This window comes from Amblyraja radiata, chromosome 39 (assembly GCF_010909765.2).
Source record: "Amblyraja radiata isolate CabotCenter1 chromosome 39, sAmbRad1.1.pri, whole genome shotgun sequence".
In the NCBI taxonomy this organism is placed as follows: domain Eukaryota; kingdom Metazoa; phylum Chordata; class Chondrichthyes; order Rajiformes; family Rajidae; genus Amblyraja; species Amblyraja radiata.
The window spans coordinates 3,639,857-3,664,234 of NC_045994.1; the positions used below are offsets into that span (position 1 = coordinate 3,639,857).

Genomic DNA, 24,378 nt, shown 5'->3' on the forward strand with positions numbered 1-24,378 from the left:
TACACTGGAAGCAAATATTTATTAAAATTATTTTACAATGCATTTCAATCCTTCGTAAAAGGAATGGATTCAAAGTGTTTATTTAAAATATGTACAAAACAGTCGTGCCAGTAGGTAACAAAAAGACACGTAATGCACTGCATGGTTATGGAAGAGTTCACCTGAATGTGCAACACTGCAGATAACTAACTGCAGGGTGAACTATGTTCCAGGCTCCAAACGTTTTCTACTCGTGAGCTCAGGAATACACTTCCAGCCAGCTCTGTGCAACAGCATAAACCTCTTGCACAGTTGATCTCACAGTCTCTCTGACCAAGACCTTTAATTCCGTGTGTGAAGAAGATGTATCAGTCTAAATGAAACTGTCAGGGAGAGGGACATCTTTCACTGGTGTCAGGCAGTTGGTGGTGGTTCATTGTAGATATTAAGAAACTCCAAAAAAAAACCAAGTAGTGGTGGAGTAACTCAACCGATCCAGCAGCATCTCTGGAAAACATGGAGAGGCGACGTTTCGGGTCCGGCCTTTATTCATGTCCTCCAGGGATGCTGCCTGACCCACTGAGGTACTCCAGCACTTTGTGGGGGGTTTTTGGTGATAGTTAATTGTTTAATACTGTAGATGCATGCATTTTTATAACAACCATTCCAACTCATGATCTCTGGCAGGTACGAAATATAGAAAATCACATTGAACAAATGATAGTAAACAGATTTCACTATATCTAGCCCTTTATGGCCAATAGTTCTGGGCTCTGGCACTCGCTCCATTTGCACTGGGTAAGTCTGAGATGAAGGAAGCACATTGTGACCCCTGCATCATGGGAGGTGAATGAATCAGCATGAGATGCTGCACAATGTGTACAGCAAGGTGTAGGAAGTGCAGTGTAAGTACAGTGTTGTGTGCTCGCTATGCAGTGCCTGTGAAGCAGCACGTTGATCTCTGTCGGTTTATGCTTCTGCTTGTGCCTTATCCAGCCATATTATGTACGTGTGAATCTAGCCAGATATCAATATATGGAAAGCATCACCTCCAAGCCGACCCCTGTCCACATGCATGGGTGGGGATGGGGGTGGGGATGGGGACCCTCTCCGCCCTCGGTGTTGCCCAAGTGCAGCTTCTTCAACTGTTGCAACAGTGGCGATCGGCAAAGCCAGCACAGGCCGAGGACCTTTGGCTTGTGTGAACAGCAACTCACCAAGAGTCTCCCTGCCGTTCGCAATTAAGGAGCTTAGTCATGAAACTGAAAGGCTGGAAGCGTTCCGTTCCTCAGCAGATGTAAGGCAGGTCTTACTGGAGGTTCCCCCCCCCCTCCCCCCTCCCTAACTCACTCCTTCATGGGTGCTGCAGCACATGGTGTGGGGCTCAGATCTGCTCACGCTCCAAAACTTCCCATCACAAGTCTAACAACAAAATAAAATTAGCAAGCTCTCTCGATTCCTGGGTGCTCTGACTTTCCGCTCTTCCAACTTGAACACGTGTTAGACGAGCTCGTCCAGGAGAGTGCCGATTGCCTGCTGCTGCTCCGGTGCTCCTGCGATGGGTTTGTTGCACATCGGGCAGACACAGCGGATTTCCAGCCATTTCACCAGACACCTGCGGAAAACCATAGAACATCAGAAAGTGAGAGCAGGCATCAAGGCGCTGGATACAGGCAGCACGCCATTGTATAATGTGTGACACAACACTGGATACAGGCAGCACACCATTGTATAATGTGTGACACAACACTGGATACAGGCAACACACCATTGTACACTGCGCAACAAAGCGCTGGATACAGGCAGCACGCCACTGTACAACACGCAACATATAATGCGGAGGCTCTACGAGGCTGCATTTGGAATATTGTGAGCAATTTTGAGCACCATATCTGAGGAAGGATGTGCTGGCTCTGGAGAGGGTCCAGTGGAGGTTTACAAGAATGATCCCAGGAATTAGTAGGGTTAGCCTATGATGAGCGCTGGGTCAGCACTCGCTGGAGTTTAGAAGAATGAGAGGGGACCTCATTGAAACAGACAGAACAGTGAAAGGCTTGGATAGAGTGGATGTGGAGAGGATGTTTCCACTAGTGGGAGAGTCTAGGACTAGTCATAGCCTCAGAATTAAAGGACGTTCGTTTAGGAAGGAGATGAGGAGAAATTTCTTTAGTCAGAGGATGGTGAATCTGTGGAATTATTTGGCCAAGTCAGTGGATATATTTAAGGCAGAGATAGATAGATTCTTGATTAGTACAGGTGTCAGAGGTTATGGGGCGAAGGCAGGAGAATGGGGTTAGGAAGGAGAGATAGATCCGCCGTGATTGAGTGGTGGAGTAGACTTGATGGGCCGAATGGCCTAATTTTAATCTTATTCCTTATGATCTTTATGACTACGTACAGCCAGTTCAGCAGTGTACTACGTGAAACACCAACAAAAGGCCTGCACTGTACAAAATACAGTATAGGTAGTGTATCTTTGTACATGTACCCAGGCAGAGCCAGTGCATAATGCAGATCCTGGGAATAATAAAAATGTTAGAAATATTCCAAAATAATCCGTATTTCATCAGAGACAATCATAGTTAAAATTTCAAGGGGTGGCACAATGACACAAATAATGGGGCTGCTGCTCGGAGCTCCAGCAACCCTGGTTCGATTCTGACCTCCAGTGCTGTCTGCGTGGAGTTTGTACCTGTGTGGGTTTTCCCCGGATGCTCCAGTTTGTGCAGGTTGGTAGTCATGGATTCATAGTGACACAGCCCAACTCGCCCACGCTGACCAAGATACTTAGCTAAGCTAATCCTATTTGCATGGATGTGGCCTATATCTCTTTAAATCTTTCCTAATCATGTACCTGTCTAATTGTCTTTTAAACATTGTAATTCTAATTGAAGCGGGCATATGGTATGCTTGTCTTCATTAGTCAGGATATTGCATACATGAGCCAGGAAGCAATGATGCAGCTTTATAGGAGTTTGGTTAGGCCACATTTAGAGTATCGATCACAGTTCTGGTCATTCCCCGTGCAGAGGAGGTTTACCAGACTGAATTAGATTAGATTAGATTCCTTTATTTGTCATTCAGACCTTTCGGTCTGAACAAAATTTCGTTGCCTGCAGTCATACATATAATAATAAATAACAAAACACACAATAAATACAAATTAACATCCACCACAGTGAGTTCACCAGGCTCCTCCTCACTGTGATGGAGGCAAAAGTCTTAAAGTCACTGTCTCTTCCCTCCTTATTCTCCCTCTGCGTTGAGGTGATATGTTGTTATCCCACCGGGCGATGGTAGTCAGTCCCGCGGCGCAACCAAGCTCCGCGAACGGGCCGGTTCAAGCTCCGCGGCCCGGGGTGGTCGAAGCCGGGATTAGCGGATATCAGCTACAGGGAGAGGTCAGACTGACTTGAATTGTTTTCTCTTGTACAAAAGAGGTTGAGGAGAAATCTGATAGAAGAATTTAAAATTATGAAAGGCATAGATAGGGTAGAAAGTCATAACTATTTCCCAGTGTGAAAATATCAAAGGCAAGAGGGTAGCATTAGGGTGAAAGGGGCATGTGTGGGGAGATGTGTGGAACAAGTTTTTTTTACACATAGGGTGATGAGTGCCTTGAATGTGCTCCCGGGGATTGTGATGGAGACAGAAATGATATATTGTGTGGGGTTAAAAGACTTTTGATAGGCACATGAATTTGCAGGAAATGATGAGATGTGAATTATGTGGAGGCGGATAAGAATTTGTTTTGGCATCGTGTTCAGCGACCGACACTCTGGGCACGAGGGCTTGTTCCTGTGTTGCACCCGTTTCGATGTTCTATGTACCTGCCTATACCACTTCATATGGAAGCTCGTTCCATATACCCACAGCCTCCCAAGTGAAAACTTGCCCCTCAGGTCCCCTCAATATCTTTCCCCTCTCACCTTAAATCTATGCTCTCTAGTTTTGGACTCACCTCCCCCTGGGTAAAAAAGATCATCCATCTTATTTATGCCGCTCATGATTTAAAAAATAACCTCCGTAAGGCCACTCCTCTGCCTTACTCGCTCCAGGGAGAGTCCCATCTATCCGGTCTCTCCTTGTAACTCTAGCACCCCAGTCCAGGCAACATCCTGTCCTGCACAATCTTCAGCTTAATCACATCCACCCTGTAACACAGTGACCACAACATTCCAGTTTCACCACCATATGTGTAATGACAGCTGTGTAATGACAACCCGACTCATGTACTTAATGTCTGGGCGATGAACGCAAGTGAGTCATTCACTTTCTTCACTATTCTTTCTATCTCTGTCACCACTTTCAGGGAACAACGTGCATAGTTCTCTGTTCTACAACACTCCTCAGGGCCATGTCATTCATTGTGTATGTCTAACTATCTATGGTTTCACATCCCAAAATGTAGCACTTCCCATTTGTCCATTAACTTCCCTGCTGTTCCTCCACACACTTCCCAGAAGACTGGAGGATTACAAACACGGCATGGAAACAGACAAAACTTGCCCACACCGGCCAACATGTCCCATCTGCACTAGTCCCACCTACCTGCGTTTGGCCCATATCCACCTACACCTGGCATATCCATGTACCTGTCTAATGTTTCTTGAACGTTGCAATAATACCTGCCTCAATGGAGTCAGGGGATATGGGGAGAAGGCAGGCACGGGTTATTGATAGGGGCCGATCAGCCATGATCACAATGAATGGCGGTGCTGGCTCGAAGGGCCGAATGGCCTCCTCCTGCACCTATTTTCTATGTTTCTATGTTTCTAACTACCTCCTCTGGCGGCTCATTCCATTTGCCCACCACCTTTTGCATGATAAAGTCATCCCTCAGATTCCTACTAATTTTTCTCCTTCACCTTAAACCTATGTCTTCTGGTTCTCGATTTCCCTACTCTGGGCAAGAGACACTGTGCATCTACCTGTACTATACCTCTCATGATTTTATACACCTCTATAAGATTCCCCCTCATCCTCCTGCGCTCCAAGAAATAGAGTCTTAGCCTGGTCAACCTCTCCCTTTAGGTCAGGTCCTCAAGTCCTGGCAACATCCTCGTAAATCTTCTCTGCATCAATAGACAATAGACAATAAATAGATGCAGGAGTAGGCCATTCGGCCCTTCGAGCCAGCACCACCATTCAATGTGATCATGGTTGATCATCCCCAATCAGTACCCCGTTCCTGCCTTCTCCCCATATCCCCTGACTCCGCTATCTTTAAGAGCTCTATCTCGCTCTCTCTTTCCAGCTTCACATCTTTCCTCTAACATGGTGCTCAAAACTGAACACAATACTCAAAATGCGGCCTCACCAACATCTTATACAACTGCAACATGGCCTCCCACTTCTATACGCAATGCTACACAAATTGCTGGGGAAACTCAGCGGTGCAGCAGCATCTATGGAGCGAAGGAAATAGGCGACGTTTCGGGCCGAAACCCTTCTTCAGACTGATGGGGGGTGGGGGAAAGAAAGAAGGAAAAGGGGAGGAGGAGGAGGAGCCCGAGGGTGGGCGGATGGGAGGGTTTGGAGGAGACAGCTAGAGGGATAAGGAAGGGGAGGAGACAGCAAGGGCTAGCCAAATTGGGAGAATTCTATGTTAATGCCATAAGGAGCAAGGTCCCCAGACGGAATATGAGGTGCTGTTCCTCCAATTCCGCTGTTGCTCACTCTGGCAATGGAGGAGACCCAGGACAGAGAGGTCGGATTGGGAATGGGAGGGGGAGTTGAAGTGCTGAGCCACCGGGAGGTCAGGTAGGTTATTGCGGACTGAGCGGAGGTGTTCGGTGAAACGATCGCCCAACCTACGCTTGGTCTCACCGATGTAAATCAGCTGACATCTAGAGCAGCGGATGCAGTAGATGAGGTGGAGGAGATACAGGTGAACCTTTGTCGCACCTGGAACGACTGCTTGGGACCTTGAATGGAGTCGAGGGGGGAGGTGAAGGGACAGGTGTTTGCATTTCTTGCGGTGCATTTCTATACGCAATGCTCTGATGGATGAAGGCCAATGTTCCATAATGCCTTTTGACCACCCTGTCTGCCTGTGATGCCACTTTCAACGAAATATCTACCTGTACTCCAACACTCTGCTCTACAACACTCTCCAGAGCCCTACCATTCATTCTCTAGGTTCTGCCCATGTTAGTGCGCCAAAATGCGGCACTGCACCTTTCACTGTATTAAATTCCATCAACCATTTCCTTTGCCCATCTGCCCAACTGATTAAGATCCTGCTGCAATTTTGACAACCATCTTCACTATCAACCACCCACTTTTGTGTCATCTGCAAACTTGCTACCCATGCCATGTACGTTCTCATCCAACGTTTTTCCCTGATTTGAGAATGGCTGCAAGGCTACAATGGCTAAATCCTGCTGCAGTTCTTATATAACATTCTTCGCTCTCCACCACACCACCAATTTCCGTGCCATCTATATTCTCATCCAAATTATTAATCAATATGGCAAGCAGCAGGAGGCTGGGTACTAGTTTCTGCAACACACCATTGGTCACAGGCCTCCAAATGGAAAGACAACCCTCCACCACCACCACCCTCTGACACCTTCCACCGAGCCAATTTTCCATCCACTTAGCTATCTCTCCCTCAACCCCACCTTCCGGATCAGCTGACCTTGCGAGACGTTGTCTGAGGCCTTGATGAAGGCCATGAGCCCTCTTTGTCATCTCTTCAAAACATTCAAATTTGTGAGACACAATTTCCCACGTACAAAGCCATGCTGATTATCCCTGATCGGTCATTACCTTTCCAAAGGCAGACAGATACTGTCTTTCAGAAACCCCTTGAGGGACTAATGTTCGGCTCACCTTGCAGCCCTTCTTAAATCAAGGTATATCATTTGTCATCCTGCATTCTTCACAAATCTCACTTGTGACTAACAAAGATCCAAAATTCCCTGCCCCAAACCCTGCGATTTCTTCCCTTGCTTCCCACAATGACCTAGGAAATACCTGGTCATCCCCCAGTGACTTGTCTGTCTTAATGAAGTTCAAAATTATTTTTATGCTCTTAATATGCTTATCGAATCCCTTAGGATTCACCTTTACATATCTCGTCCCCTTTTTGCCCACCTGTCTTAAGTACGACCCTGTCAAACCCCCTGCCCTCTGGTGGGCGGTACAGGTGCGTCAAAAGCCAGACAAAACAAACAGTCCCCCTATCAGTCTGAAGAAGGGTTTCGGCCCGAAACGTTGCCTATCTCCTTCGCTCCATAAATGCTGCTGCACCTGCTGAGCTTCTCTAGCATTTTTGTGTCCGAACAGTTTCTTTCCCTGGTAGACAAAAGTGCTGGAGAAACTCAGCGGGTGCAGCAGCATCTTTGGAGCGAAGGAAATAGGCAACGTTTCGGGCCGAAACCCTTCTTCAATCCTGGGTTTCAGATGCTGCTGCACCCGCTAAGTTTCTCCAGCACTTTTGTCTACGTTCGATTTTCCAGCATCTGCAGTTCCTTCTTAAACAGTTTCTTTCCCTGGGCCATCAGAACTCATCGAATTCCTCAAATATCCACACGACATGAAGAGATGCTGTCATCCATTCCACTATAAAACAGATCACTCAGCTAATATTTCTTCTTTTTTAAATAATATTCTCCCAGTGCAATGTTCTACCTAGGTGTGATAAATATAATTTATCTACTATTTCAAGCAGTTAAATAACGTATTCGATATAATTGGATGTGTTTTTGTCTTGTTTTAACTTGTTTTGGTTGCACTGATCAGGAGCAGCTCTCCTAATTTCATTGTATTTCTAAGTACAATGACAATAAGGCTTATTATTATTATTAATTATTATTATTATTATTATTATTGTTATTATTATTATTATTATTATTATTATTATATTATTATTATTATTATTATTATTATTATTATTATTATTATTATTATTATTATTATCTCTTCCTCACATGATTTGCTTGATCCCAGATGTCTGTACCTGACATACGCCTCTTTCGTTTTCCTGACCAGAACCTCAATGGCTTCCACTCTAATAACAACATGCTGGCCCTGAACTCTCCCAATCTCGTTTTTAAATTCCTCCCACTTGTTTGCGCCCCTTTACCTGAAAACAACCTTTCCCAATTAACCTCTGCACGTTCCTGTAGAATGCCAACAAAATTAGCCTTGCCCCAATTTAGGACTTTAACATGTGGACCAGTACAATCTTTTTCCTTAACTACTTTAAAACTAATAGAACTGTGATCACTGATCCCAAAGTCCTCCCCCATTGACACATCAGTCACTTACCAAGCCTCATTTCCCAAGAAAAGGTTCAGAGTTGCTCCCTTTCTAGTAGATCCATCTGCATGTTGCTTCAGAAAACTATCCTGGACACACTTAACACATTGTGCCCCATCTAATCCATTCGCATTACGACTCACCAACCACTACAACCCTATTAAACCTGCAATTGTATTTGATTTCAGGTAATTACGGTTAGGTTTATAATTATCACATGTGTTGGGGTACAGTAAAATGTTTGATTTGCATGCTATCCCTATACCTTACATAGATGACTTGGTTCAAATTCAAGTAGAATAGGTAGAGTAAAGGGGGAAGATACTGAGTGCAGAATATAGTTCTCAGCGTTGACGGGCGTCAGTTTCTTAGACAAAGTCCAATGTCCTCATTGAGGTAGAGGTGAACTGGACAGTACCCTAGCTTATGGAAGGACCATTCAGAAGCTTGACAACAGAGGGGAAGAAGCTGTTCCTGAGTCTGGTGGTGTGCGCTTTCAAGCCGTGTCTCCTCAGCCGGACGGAAGCTGGGAGAAGGAGGTTTGACTGGGGTGGGATAGGTCTTTGCTTACGTCGGCTGCTTTTCTTAGCAGCGTGAAGTGCAGATGGAATCAATGGTGGGAAGATTGTTAGAAAACAAGTAATGGCAGGTTGACACAGTACAGCTGAAACCATATAGACAGTAGGCCATTGTATAGAGTGAAATATTTCAGTAATCTCCTGTGTCGTATACTGAGTGAAACACGAGTGCGGGCATGTAGTGTGGTACAGGGAATACAAGTTGAAACCACTACAGCAGCCTGCAGCATGAGAGAATGAAGTTAGTTCCAGCTGCATGAAGAGTTACATTAACTAAGTTGCATTTTTATACTGCTTTTCCAAAGCACTTACAACAATGATGTACCTTGCATCAACGTACTTTGAAGCACAGTCATACGGGGTGTAACACTGTACAAAACAGGTATCTGGGTACAAGGAATATACTGAACAAAAAAACACGTGTAGAAGTGGCAGACAGAGCAAATCACTGGGCACAGAAGTGAGAGACTACAGATATAAAAAACAGTGCAGAGAATAGGCAGGGTAGCGATGTACGAGGAGGTTAAATCACCTTGTTTCGCAGTCAGACTGAGGACAGGTACCGTGACACTGTGTGAGTGATGCAGTGGATAAATGTAGTGTCCCAGCCTCCTCTCCATTCCCTACTGACCCTCTCTCCCCGGGGCCTCCTCCACTGCCAGAGTGAGGCCTCCCGCAAACTGGGGAAACGCACCTTATATTCCATTGGACGCTTACAGCCCATTGAACATTAAATTCTCCAATTTCAACAATAACTAACCTACAATCAACCCTACATTCATGTACAAAACCCTACATCAGTCTGAAGAAGGGTTTCGGCCCGAAACGTTGCCTATTCCCTTCGCTCCATAGATGCTGCCGCACCCGCTGAGTTTCCCAGCAATGTTGTCTACCTTCGATTCTCCAGCATCTGCAGTTCCTTATTGAACAAAATAAACCTCATCTGTATCCACCTATCACTCGCCAAGCTGTGTCCTGCCCCTCCCTCTCTTCCAGCTTTCTCCCCCCCCCCCCCTCCACAATCAGTCTGAAGAAGGGTCCCGACCTGAGTTGTCATCTATCCATGTAGTCCAGCGATACTGCCTGACCCACTGAGATGTTCAGCAATCTGTATCTTTTTTTTTTTTAAAGGTCATGCAACATTGCAGAGACAGGAAGCATGTAATTATTGACCACTGCGGAGTAAGGTACGGGGTATTTCCATATCTCAGCATTCAGCTTCAGTACAAGCTAATGCTCACAATTACTGAACTAATTAAATGTGAATCATGAGGTTTACTGTTGAAGACAATGTTTTGGAGAAAACCGACGTCATATTCCACATCACTACTCACTTGCTGTGATCTTCAGTTTCCGGTAGTAACTGACTGCACAACCACAGTGATTTAAAGGTCACCACAAACACGGTCCTGGGGCAAATGCTACAATAGCTTGACTGAAGGATTACTCACTTCCTGTGGAAAGCATGTTGACATGGTAGCACTCCCAATTCTTCTTTAATCTTGAAATCCTCTAAGCAAACAGCGCACCGTGTGCTGCGGAAGAAACAAAATAGAAACACTGATACAATTTCATTTCACCTGTGCAACCTATAACCCATTCTTACATTCAATGAGGGCACTGTCTAAGCGTCAGGCAGGCAAACATGACTGAATACAGAAGGTAGACAGAAATGCTGGAGAAACTCAGCGGGTGAGGCCGCATCTATGGAGCGAAGGAAATAGGCGCTGTTTCGGGTCGAGACCCCTCATCAGTCTGAAGAAGGGTCTCGACCCGAAACGTCGCCTATTTCCTTCGCTCCATAGATGCTGCCTCACCGCTGAGTTTCTCCAGCATTTTTATCTACCTTCGATTTACCAGCATCTGCAGTTCCTTCTTAAACATGTCTGAATACAGAGTAATCTTTGTGATTCAAATAAAACACTGTTTACTCACATAAACAAATGGACATATTACCTTGTAATAACATTTAAATTGAAAATAAAACACACAAAATGTAGAATAACGCAGAATAAAACCCCTGTCCCACGGTACGAGTTCATTCCAAGAGCTCTCCGAGTTTGCCCTGATTCGTACTCGGAGATTTATGGTAATGGCCACTCGTCAGTACTCGGGGCTCTCGTGGACATTTTTCATCGTGTTGAAAAATCTTCACAAGTCTTCCCGTGTTTACCTGCTGTTAGCGTGTCTTCCCGTGTTTACCTGCCGTTAGCGCTAAGAGACGTCCCCCGAGCTCTGACGTAACCCGCTACGCTCATTCTCCGTGCTTACCATGAGTTCGATTTTTTTTAACTCGGGAGAGCTCTTGGAATGAACTCTCACCGTGGGATAGGGCTATACCTCTGCGGGACAGGCAGCATCACTAGAGGACATGGATAGGCGACATTTCAAATACGAGTTTCAACTTCAGTCTGAAGAAGGGTCCCAGCCTGAAACATCACCTGTCCGTGTCTTCCAGAGATTGCTGCCCGACCGGCTGAGATATTGCTGCACTATGCGTAAACCAACAAATGTACCAACATTGGTAATGACTTACCCCATGTAAATTTAGCTTCTTTGCATCTCCCCTTGTTATAACCTAAACAGAGAAAGGAACATGTTTACTGGTCAGTTGGGTAATGGTATTGCAAGTAGTAGGTTAGAGATATCCCCACCTACCGAGATACCAGGCGACAGACAATACACATTGTTACCAGACTACTTTATCAGCACAGCTATCAGGTTACATGTAACCGCACATTCTGAGATTCGAGTCTATGGAAAGCCCCACATTCCCAGTTACAAGGCCATAAAGTAATGTCGCAAAAAAAACAAACAGCAAAGTATCTAATCTGCAGTGTCTAAACATAGTATTAACATTGTATTCAAAATAGCATTTCCATATAAGGGAGAGGCTTATAAAATTTTAAGAGGCTGGAAATAGCAGTTGTTCTGAGGATTGAGAGCATTTTAGACCTGAGCAACGGCAGATTAAGAAAAGCAAGAGCAGGTTGGTGAAAAGCGGAAAAAAACCAGACCAGAAGTGCATTTAGGAGTGAAAAAAAGAACAAGACTAGCCAACAGCCAAAATCAGGAGAATTTATATGAGTGATAAACTGACTGCAAAATTAAACAAGTGCTGTGTCTCTTTGGGATGTCAGGACTTCATATGAAGAATGACTGGATATACTCGCTAGAATTTAGAAGATTGACGGGGGATCTTATAGAAACTTACAAAATTCTTAAGGGGTTGGACAGGCTAGATGCAGGAAGATTGTTCCCGATGTTGGGGAAGTCCAGAACAAGGGGTCACAGTTTAAGGATAAGGGGGAAATCTTTTAGGACCGAGATGAGAAAAACATTTTTCACACAGAGAGTGGTGAATCTCTGGAATTCTCTGCCACAGAATGTAGTTGAGGCCAGTTCATTGGCTATATTTAAGAGGGAGTTAGATGTGGCCCTTGTGGCTAAAGGGATCAGGGGGTATGGAGAGAAGAAGGCAGGTACAGGATACTGAGTTGGATGATCAGCCATGATCATATTGAATGATGGTGCAGGCTCGAAGGGCTGAATGGCCTACTCCTGCACCTATTTTTTATGTTTCTATGTTTCTCTTCATCTAAATCACAAAATATTTGCCATATATTAAAGAAGCAACAGTCAAGAAAGTCTGCAGAACTGAGTCAAGTATTGTTAAAAAAAATAACAAGTTAGACAAATTGGTCATCTTGAAAGCTGATAAATCCCACCGATCTACATCCCAGAGTTCTGAAAGAGGTGATGGAGATAGTGGATGCTCTATCATTTTTCAAAGATCCTATGAAGCCCCTTCAGTGCTTTAAGGGATTACAAATTAGTGGTAATTTAGGTAGTTCAGGTAGTAATTTACATGGAAAGACGCAAAGTGCTGGTGTCAGTGGGTCAGTCAGCATCTCTAGAGAATATGAACAGGTGATTTTTTTTTAGACGGGTCTTTTCTCCGACTGAACTGAAACATCAGCTATCCATCTTCTCCATGGATGCTGCCAAACCTGTTAAGCTACTCCAGCACCTTGTGACTTTCTTGTAAACTAGCATCTGCAAATCCTTGTTTCTGTTCGTAATATACATGGAGCATCTAAATGGGATCTGAGGCTTGGGCACAAAAGCTGCAATTTAATTAGCATAAGTCAACCTGCTGGAAGAGCTCTGCTGGTCAGGCAGCTTTTGCAGAGAGAACTGGACTGCCAACATTTTGGGCCAGGATTCTTCTTCAGTCCCGACTCAAAACATCATCTGTCCATTTCCCCCCTCAGATACTGAGTTTCTCCAGCACCTAGTGATTTTATCCAACAGCCCAGAAAGGTTGAAGAACGGAGGAGCCAAATATGGCTCAACAAAATCAAACAAATTCGGGAAGTTGATAAATCTTGAAAGCCGATATATCCCATGCATCTACATTTCTTCCCTTGTGCCTCCAGTGTAATCAGTAAATGTGGTTGCAGCTTCGAGCAGTATCGTAAGGCGAGTTCTCATTGTTATTACCCTCTTTGTATCCATATCTCTCATTCTGTGCTTGGTGGCGGAGTTTGCTGAAAGGAAACAACCAGATGGTTAAACACCAAGAAGCTGAAATCATCAATTTTGAAACCATTACACTTATACAGTTTGCAGGAATTTGCAAGAAGCAAGAATTTCATTGTCCTATCTGGGACACAATACTATAAACTCTCTTGACTTGACTTGACTTGTGTCGAAGCATTTATGTGCATATGAAATAGTATATATAACATTTGAAGCAGGTTAGTGTACATCGGGGTTGGAGAGATATCTCACGAGAGAGCAGATGTCGGATTATGTGACATTCAGGATCACAGAATTCTGCAACCTCCACAGCACACGTTGCAGTTTTGGCTGAATGACAAAGCACCCGGCAGCAGTTAATCAGATTGCTGCAGCCAAATTACGTCATGGAAGAAAATAGCTTAAAGGCACACACAGCAGTTTAAAAGGCTATCCTTTGACAGGGGATCTGTGCAGGTCCTGATGTGTAAATCGTTCTCTGGGAGGTGAGGGACACTGTTTGGGGTACAGCAGAAGAGAGCCTCAAAGAATAGCAATGAGGGCTCATTGTAGGTGGTGCCAATGCAGTGATCTTGTTTCCTGCTTTAATTACGGTGCCACATTTAAGGCTGCCAAGGAAGATGAGAGCCCTTGGTATCAAAGGGCCAATACTAGCAGGTTGGCTGGATGGTAACAGGCAAAGAGTGGCAATAAAGAGGACCTTTTCCAGTTGGGCTGCCAGTGACTAGTGGAGTTCTGCAGGAGTCAGTGCTGGGGCACCTACTCTTCACAGTGTATATTAATGATTTGGATGAGGGGATCGATGGCTTTGTGGCCAAGGTTGCGGATGATACAAAATAGGTAGAAGGGCAGAGAAGGCCTTGGACAGGTTTGGAGAGTGGGCGAGAGAAGTGGCAGATGGAATATAGTGTAGCAAAGTGTGAGTCATTCATTTGGTAGAAGGAATAAGGCGTAGACTATTTTCTAAATGGGAAGAGAATCCAGAAATCAGAGGTTCAAAGGTGCAGGATTCCCAAAAAGTTAATCTGCCAGCATTTATTTCAAGAGGGCTAGAATACAAAAACAGGGATATAATGCTGAGGCTCTAAAAGGCCGCATTTAGAGCATTGTGAGCAATTTGTGGGCACCCATACCTGAGGAAGGATGTGCTGGGGCCTGGAGAGGCGACCAAAGGGGGTTTCCAAGAATTATCCCAGGAATGAGTGGGTTAACTTGTGATGAGCGTTTGACAGCACTGACCCTGCACTCACTGGAGTTTAGAAGAAGGAGGTGGGATCTCATTGAAACTTACAGAATAGTGAAAGGCTTGGATAGAGTGGATGTGGAGAGGATGTTTCCACTAGTGGGAGAATCTAGGACTAGACGTCATAGCCTCAGAATTAAAGGATGTTCCTTTCGGAATGAGATGAGAAGGAATTTCTTTAGTCAGAGGGTGGTGAATCTGTGTAATTCTTTGCCACAGAAAGGTGTGGAGGCCAAGTCAATGGATATTTTTAAAGCAGGGATAGATAGATTTTGATTACTATGGGTGTCAGGGGGTTATGGGGAGAATGGGGTTAGGAGGGAGAGATATATCAGCCATGATTGAATGGCGGAGTAGACTTGATGGGCCGAATGGCCTAATTCTGTCCCTATTACTTGTGACCTTATGACCTTATTTACAGTGAGAAGGCTAATGACTTTCACAGAGCAAGGAGCTGAGAGGATTGAGGAACTCACGACTGTACTGCACGTTGCACATTGATCACCACCTCCCTTTGCACTGAATTGCTTCAATGACTCTGCATCTAAACTGAGAAAGTAACACAGTACTTTTATCCTGTCGCTTTACCTCCCCCCTCGACTCCATTCAAGGAACCAAGCAGTCGTTCCAGGTGCGACAGAGGTTCACCTGCACCTCCTCCAACCTCATCTATTGCATCCGCTGCTCGAGGTGTCAGCTGATCTACATCGGTGAGACCAAGCGTAGGCTTGGCGATCGTTTCGCCGAACACCTCCGCTCGGTTCGCAATAACCAACCTGATCTCCCGGTGGCTCAGCACTTCAACTACCCTTCCCATTCCGAATCCACCTTTCTGTCCTGGGCCTCCTCCATGGCCAGAGTGAGCACCACCGGAAATTGGAGGAGCAGCACCTCATATTTCACTTGGGCAGTTTATGTCCCAGCGGCATGAACATTGACTTCTCCAATTTCCGGTAGCCCTTATTGTCTCCTCCCCTTCTCAGCTCTCCCTCAGCCCTCTGGCTCCTCTTCCTTTCTTCTTCCCGCCCCACACCCCACACTACATCTGTCTGAAGAAGAGTTTTGTCCCGAAACGTGCCTATTTCCTTCGCTCCAACCGATGCTGCCCGCACCCGCTGAGTTTCTCCAGCAGTTTTGTCTACTTTCATCTAGGAATTTTCTTTCAATTACCTAACATGCATTCATCCTTTTGAAAACAGCAGTGAATCTAATTGCTCGTGCAGTCAGTCCTCATCTCAGTATTATAATTGACCTTTCAAGTTATTGAATTTCATGGTACTCTATGCTAATTCTCATACTTTGGTCTACCTGTCAAAAGATAACATGGCCCACAACAGCTTGTGGAGATGAGCAATAGATGAAACACATATTCATAGAATGTCTTTAACACAGGTAATATGAAGGAGATGTCACAGAACATAAAACCATGCAGCAGAGGAACAGGATCTTCGCCCCATAATGTCTATGCTGAACATGCGTCAAAGTTAAATTAATCTCCTCTGCCTGTATGTGTTCCATATCCCTCATTCCCTGCAAATCCTAAAACCTCTTAGACATCACTATAATTTCTGCTTCCACCTTCACCTCCACACCAGCACGTTCCAAGCACCTGCCAATCTCTGTGTAAAAAATCTTGCTCCACACATCTCTTTTAAACTTTTCCCCTCTCATGACCTCTGGTCTTTGACATTTTCCACCCTGGGAGGAAGGTTCTGTCTCTTCCCTCAGCCTCCAACGCTCCATTTTGTCCAGCCTTTTAGCTGATAGACTCTAACCAGGCAGCATTTTGGTGACCTCTTCTACACCCTCTTCAAAACCTCCACATCCTTCTTGTAATGGGGCGACCAGAACTGCAATCAATGCTTCAATGCGGCTTAACCAAAGTCTTATAGAACTTAAACGTGACCTCCTGAATGCCCTGATCAATGAAGGCAGGCATACTATATGCCTTCTTTACCACTCCATCCTACTTGTGTTGCAACTTTCAGGGAGATTTGGACTTGTGCTCCAAGATCATAAAATTAGAATAAGTGGCCAGTTGGCTTGGTCAAACAGGTGAGGGTAAAATGGAGAGAGGGGCATGGGAAAGTAAAATGAAGAGATTAGTTGCAGAATATGTAACTGGGATGCTGGAAGCGTGATAGGGCAAAAAGGTGCGGATGATGAACAAGATGCCAGAGGTCTCAAAGTGGAATGTTTGAGGTGAAGTTACAAAAGGGCAAAAGTAATAACCAGGGAGGAGCTAGACCATTATAGCTTTGAACAAGGGGGTGAGCTGTCACATTTCAGGTATAAGCGGTAGATACAAAATGCTGGAGTAACCAGTGGGTCAGGCAGCATCTCTGGAGAAGTGGAATAGGTGACGTTTCTGATCAAGTCCCTTCTTCGGACTGAGAGACAGGGGGCAGGTATTGGGAGGTCAATTAGGTTAGTGAGCATGGGGTCTAACAGGACCTAGGAATATTGGCAGAAGGATTTGGATGGAGAGGGTAAAGAGCAAAATTGGAATAGAATTTTGTGTTGTAGTTTAAAAGACAAATAATAATCAAGGATAATCCTTGATTATGCCATGAGACAGGCGCTCAAGGAACATGAGGACCTCGGCTTCACAATCACCCCAAGGCGTTCGAGAAGAATCGGGCCAGTCAACTTGTCAGACATCGATGACATTGCTTGATGACATCGTGCTGCTGTCAGACCAGATTATAGAGGCACAGGAGCTGCTGGGCAGGGTCAAGACGGAGTGCGGGAAAGTGGGCTCCACCTCAATGCCAAGAAGACGGAGTACAGTGCCGTTCAACGTTGGTGACTATGAGCCTCTCAAGACCAGTGACAGTGCATCTGTCAAAAAAGTGGAGGACTTCAAATACCTGGGAGCGATGATGCAGAGCTCGGAGATGACATCAAGAAAGCGCTCGCATGGAAACCCTGAATACATGGGGAAAATCTGGACAGCTCAGATGTCTAAGGGTCAAACTGCGATTGTTCCATGCAACCGTAGAGACCACATTATTGTACGGGTGTGAGGCATGGACTCGCATTCGAGCACTGTCCAGGTCTCTCGATGGTCCCGAATGTCCCGAAAAGGTCAAAATGTCAATTGGAGGGACCACATCACCAACGCCCAGCTCTCTGGGGAGATTCCACCACTGATGGAGAAGATCAGGTGGAGAAGGATGAGGCTCGCTGGTCACTGCCAGCGCCACCCAGAAATGCCAGCGAACAAGGTTGTGATGTGGGAACCCACCCATGGAAGACATGACCCGGGACGGCCAACACTGAAGACGGTGATGGAAGACGCATGTGTAGAGACAAAAGAAGAGCTTGCCAGCTGCATGGTGGACAGAGATGTGTGAGTGCGTCTGTCACAGTGCCCATCGCAAACCAGCACCACTTGCGTCGCTAAAGGGCCTGTCCCACTGCGGCGACCTAAGTTGCGAGTCTAGAAGAGTTTGCGCTCGATCTCAAACTCAGCAGCATGGCCGACACGTGGTCCTAGGAGGTCACTGGAACTTTCCTTCATGCTCGAGAGAAGCTCCCGCATACTCGGGACCTCAGTTTGGTCGAGGAAAATTTCAGCATGCTGAAAAATATGCCGCCAGAAAAAATTGGTCGGCAATGGTTCTTTTGAACTCGTAGTGCAGTGGAGTGGAGTCGCTAGGCAGTCGAGGGCAGCAGTAGGCAATCTCCTTTGCTGACCGGGCATTTAAATTGGCTCATTGGAGTTTTCAGAACAAGGAAAACCGAACGATAAGGTTAAATGCCCGCTAAACGTTATGATAAGTTGTCTGGCTTCTTAGAAGTGTATCCACTCCTTCTCTCCCCTTCTCTCCCCTTCTCTTCCCCCTCTCTCACCCCTCACCCCCCCTAAATGTCTTACCGTACATTGTGCCAGCCCTCTTTTACCTTGTCTGTTTATCGCGGGTGTGAATTTCAGACAGCGCTCCCCCGCTTTCCCTGGCCCCCGCCTTTGCGATGTGTTTGGTGTGTGTTGTGTGTGTGTGTGTGTGTGTGTGTTGTGTTGACGGACGATCCAGCTCGTGGTTTCATCGCTGACGGTCGATCCAACTCGCGTCTTTTTAGGCGAGTGCCCTCGAGCATGAAGTTCGAGAACATTCCGCTGAAAAGTCATTTTAGTTGGACAGGTCCTTAATGTTTTCACGATAATTATTAAAAAAAAAATAAAAAAATTTAAAAACTGGGGATTTCAGCATAAGTCTGAGGCAGAGTAACAGTTTGAAGTCACTTTCATAGAATGAAGGGTGGTGAATGGGAAAGTGAGTCTGTCTCAATAGTGCCGTGGAGATTGTCAAGAGCTTCAAGTCCCCAGGTGTAAATCTCGTCAACAATTTGTTTTGGCCCAACCATATGAACTCGATGGCCAAGAACGCACATCAACCCTCTACGTTTCCAGAAGGCATTGGTGCGCTTTTTTCACATTCAGAATGTCTTCATAAATCTTCCCAATTTCTATCACAGCTTGTTATGGTACTGCTCTGGCCCAAGACCACAGAAATTGCAGAGTTGTGAATACAACCCAGTCCATCAAGCAGCAGCCTCCGCCTATACACTCCTCACGGCCTGCCACGGGAAAATGGCCAACATATTCAAGGACCATTTACACCCCAGTCAGTCTCCTCCTCAAGCAATGATACAAAAGTTTTGGTCCCCTAATCAGTTTTGGTCCCCTAATTTGAGGAAGGACATTCTTGCTATTGAGGGAGTGCAGCTGTAGTTGACAAGTTAATTCCCGGGATGACGGGACTGTCATATGCTGAGAGAAGGGAGCGGCTGGGCTTTACACTCTGGAGTTTGGAAGGATGAGAGGGAATCGTATTGAAAGATATAAGAATGTTAAGGGTTTGGACATGCTAGAGGCAGAAACGGTTCCCCATGTTGGGGGAGTCCAGAACCAGGGGCCACAGTTTAAGAATAAGGGGTTAGCCATTTAGAACGGAGACGAGGAAACAGCTTTTCTCACAGAGAGTTTATGAGTCTGTGGAATTCTCTGCCTCAGAGGGCGGCAGAGCAGGTTCTCTGGATACTTGCAAGAGAGAGCTAGATAGGGCTCTTAAAGATAGCGGAGTCAGGGGATATCGGGAGAAGGCAGGAACGGGGGGTACTGATTGGGGATGATCAGCCATGATCACATTGAATGGCGCTGCTGGCTCGAAGGCCAAATGGCCTGGTCCTGCACCTATTGTCTATTGTCTATTGTCTAAAAGCTTGAAAGCACATACCACTAAATTCAAGCACAGTTTAATCCACACTCTTATCAGACTCTTGAACTGACCTCTTATATGCACTATGGATTCCAGATCTTCCTATTCTATCTGGTTATGATCCTTCTACTCTTCTTTCATTTGTAATTTGTGTGTATCTGTACACTATATTTTGCACTCTGTATTTTTGTGTGTTTTGTATTATCTAATGCCTCAAGTATAATATAATTCTAATACACTGTAAACAGCTCGATTGTAATCAGGTATTGTCTTTCCGCTGACTGGATAGCACGCAACAAAGCTTTTCACTGCCGTTGGTGCATGTGACAATAAACTAAACTAACTTGCCTGGCTAGTTCGCATTACAATATTTGGCACTGTATTTTGATATACGTGACAATGAGCCAATACCAACAGAACAAAATTGAGCCTCTAACCACTTTGAAGAAGAAACTTTGAAGAAGAACAAAAGGTTTAAATGGTCAGCTCGACATACAAGACCTACAAGACCTACACCAAACCCAAACCAATTAGGAGCAGACGAGGGCATTCGATCCAATTTGTGATCCAGCTACAAAGACAGATGTGTACAGCATTCGTTCTTCCCCCGCACAATTAAAGCATGGAATAATCTCCACCCAACTATAGTTACCCAACCAGATGCAACTAAATTTAAAGTAGCTCTTTCTTCCCAATAACCCTTCTGGCTTAAGCCCTCCCTCCACCACCTCCAGTTTAAATTCCATTTGGAATATTTTAGGGGACCAAGAAACTAAGAACCAATAACTTTACTGATCCAGGGGAGAGAACTGATAATAGGGCCTTAAGAGGTACATGTTGGTTGAATAAACACTGTGACATTCTGTTTCCCATTCTTGCTGATAGGCGAGTTATCATCGATGGACGCACCTGACATGCTAGGTACAGAACAATCCCGTGAAGTGGTGTTCCTAAACTTTCTTCAACACTGGATTGTCAAATACTAATCTTTGCAACATTAATATAATACTAATATAATACTATATAATATAATATAATACTAATTTTGGCGAGACCAAGGGCAGACTCGGCGACCATTTTGCTGTACACTTACATTCGGTCCACAAAGGCCTACTGTTGCGAACCACTCTCTTTCCCATTCCCACACTGACCTTTATGCCCTGGGCCACCATTGACACAGTGAGGCCACATGCAACTTGGAAAAACAGGACCTCATATTTCAACACACAACTTACAACACAACCACATGAATGCTGAACTCCCAAATTTTAGGTAACTTCTACAAGCACTCCCCACCCCCCACCCCCCAATCCCTCTGCCATCTTCCCCCCACTAAAGCTCGGTTACGCAGTTCCACAGGTTACAACAATGTGTCCCAGTTGGGATCCCATCGTCCCAAGCCACCAAGCAGCCTATCATGGAACCTCCCTATAAGGTCATCCCTTGCTAGGCCTAGTTTGTCTCCTCTTTTCTTGCATCCATGTCCCTTCGTCTCAATCAGTCTGAAGAAGGGGCCCCCACCAAAACGTCACCTATCCATTTTCTCCAGAGGTGCTGCCTGACCCACTGAATTACTCCCACATGTTGGGTCTATTTTTTGTATAAACCAGCACCTGCAGTTCCCTGCTATTACTAATTGATGCATTGACACGTTCTCCCCAAACACATGGTGCTCCCAATGTTAAATAAACTCAAATAGTGCCACTTCATAGCATCATAAAGCACTGTGGAGGCTGCCTGTCTCACTGCGTCTTATCTCTAAAAGAGCTTCAGATTAGTTTCACGTCTCTGCTTTTGATGCTTACACCCACAAATATTTCCCTTTTCAGTTATTCCCTTGCCTGATGTTATACAAAATACTTTACCCACCTCCTTATAAACCAGAAAGTGGTGGTCTCCATTTCCAGCACCCCACACTGTTAGGCTATGATATGAATAGTTTCACATGAAGCCATGCAGTCATAAGCAAGTTTCCTAGTCAGTCAATGGGGAGAACTTCAGCACTATTAACACTAGATTGTGGCACAGAATGCACTTTAGATCTCAGAGTGTACATTTGGGGGAAGTTCAATAAAATATATACAACCTCAAGCCCCCATCTTCAGTCATAGAATCATACAGCACTGATGTGATTGCCATGTCGACCAAGTTGCCCATCTAGGCTAGTCCCACCTGCCTGCATTTGGCCCATATCCCTCTAAACCTTTCCTTTCCATGTACCTGTTCAGTTATATTTTAAATGTGTTTTATAGTTTTATACACTGTTATACACTGTTTTATACACTGTTCTTCCTGAGGACATTAAAAAGACTGGTCTGCCCCACAGCTGCTGACAACCTTCTACCCCGCTGCACCACAGAGAGCATATTAACGTATGGCATCTCTGTGTGGTATCTCAGCTGCACGGAGGCGGAGACGAGAGCTCTTCAGCGCGTCGTCCACAGAGCGCAGAGGATTATGGGACACAGCTACCAGCCTTGGAGGGCATCTACCACACACGGTGCCTCAGGAAGGCCGTCAGCATCCATAAAGACTCCTCACACCCTTGTAATGGACTGTTCGAACTACTTCCCTCCGGCAGACGTTACAAGGCCTTCTACGCCCGAACCTCCAGACTCAGGAACAGCTTCATTCCCAGAGCTGTAGCGGCTCTGACCGGCCCTGCTGAGTGCCCCCCCCCCCCCCCTGGACTGTCTCCCTCGGATGGCCTCGTCGCGCAGACACATCTGCACTTTAGTCTGTTAAACTGTTTTGACTGTTTTACTGTTCTTTTTACAATCCATGTTCTCGGGATATCTAAATCCAAATTTATATTAGTTTTTATGTTATCACATCGGTTGGAAGCTGCATACCAAATCTCGTTGCCCTTATGACAATAAAAGATATTATTATTATTAGTAAACTGACAGTTTGACATCGTTTACTCATTGTAGACACAGAGATAACATATATTTACAAACTCTTTTAATTTATTTTACAGGCATTTATTTATTTTAACGTGAAAAAACTGCTTTAAGTGCAAAACTGACCCTTTGCAACCTTCTGCCAAAGGAGCCCAAAATAGCCCAGAATATGTGATCGCAGTCGGCTGCCTTTAGCCCAATTGTGTATCTCAGGAAGTTGACTTCCTTGACAAGCCTGTACATCACGTTCCCATGCTAGACACAGGAAGTACAATGGTTCAAGATGAAACAGATTGAGAAACAACTCTTCATGGGGAAGGTCGTGGTGGCATTATAGTTATAAGACCATCGTGTAAAACTGAAGTGCTGAGAAATTCTTTCTTTCTGAGGGTAGTGAGCTGCAGGGATTCTCTGACCCTAAGGCTGGTGGTGAAGGCCGGTTCACTAGACATATTTGAATGGGAATAGGTAAATATTTGAAAGATTGAACAATTGAGGCTTCTGAAGAACTGACACGGGGTTTAAGCTGGACACCATTGTATTAAATGGTAGGGCAGGCTTGGAGGGATCTGCTGGTCCACTCAGAGTCAAGCAGTAGGAAAACGGGCCCTCAGCCTAACTAGCTCATGCTGACCAGGATACCCCCAACTAAACCAGTCCCACCTGGCTGCGTTTGGCCCATATCACTCTAAACCTTCCCTATCCATGTACCTGCCCACATCCTGCTCCGATTTGTGTTCTTGTGCATTTGGTCAACAAACGAACGTAACGCCACAGGTACATAGAAACATAGAAACATAGAAATAGGTGCAGGAGTAGGCCATTCGGCCCTTCGAGCCTGCACCGCCATTCAATATGATCATGGCTGATCATCCACTCAGTATTCCCGTACCTGCCTTCTCTCCATAACCCTCTGATCCCCTTAGCCACAAGGGCCACATCTAACTCCCTCTTAAATATAGCCAATGAACTGGCCTCGACTACCCTCTGTGGCAGGGGTTCCAGAGATTCACCACTCTCTGTGTGAAAAAAGTTCTTCTCATCTCGGTTTAAAGGATTTCCCCCCTTATCCTTAAGCTGTGACCCCTTGTCCTGGACTTCCCCAACATCGGGAGCAATCTTCCTGCATCTAGCCTGTCCAACCCCTTAAGAATTTTGTAAGTTTTCTATAAGATCCCCTCTCAATCTCCTAAATTCGAGAGAGTATAAACCAGAGTCTATCCATTCTTTCTTCATAGACAGTCCTGACATCCCAGGAATCAGTCTGGTGAACCTTCTCTGAACTCCCATCTATGGCTAATGTCCTTCCTCAGATTTGGAGACCAAAACTGTACGCAATACTCCAGGTGTGGTCTCACCAAGACCCTGTACAACTGCAGTAGAACCTCCCTGCTCCTACACTCAAATCCTTTTGCTATGAAAGCTAACATACCATTCGCTTTCTTCACTGCCTGCTGCACCTGCATGCCCACTTTCAATGACTGTGTACATGACACCCAGGTCTCACTGCATCTCCCCTTTTTGTCCTAGTCTGCCACCATTTAGATATATCTGCTTTCCTTTTTTTGCCACCAAAATGGATAACTCACATTTATCACATTATACTGCCTCTGCCAAACATTTGCCCCTCCCCAGCCTATCCC

At 45.3% G+C, this 24,378-nt stretch overlaps 1 protein-coding gene across 1 annotated transcript in view; it reads right to left on the reverse strand.

Moving 5' to 3' along the window:
- Window positions 1-24,378, reverse strand: part of rnf122 (ring finger protein 122) — a 44,398-nt gene continuing 20,020 nt past the window's right edge. Inside the window, exons 3-7 of the mRNA XM_033013744.1 lie at window positions 13,329-13,375; window positions 11,969-11,984; window positions 11,342-11,392; window positions 10,277-10,360; window positions 1-1,594 (exon numbers count right to left, since the gene is read on the reverse strand). Of these exons, the coding sequence (XP_032869635.1) occupies window positions 1,480-1,594; window positions 10,277-10,360; window positions 11,342-11,392; window positions 11,969-11,984; window positions 13,329-13,375 (313 nt within the window). The 3' untranslated portion in view covers window positions 1-1,479. The remainder of the gene's footprint in view (window positions 1,595-10,276; window positions 10,361-11,341; window positions 11,393-11,968; window positions 11,985-13,328; window positions 13,376-24,378) is intronic.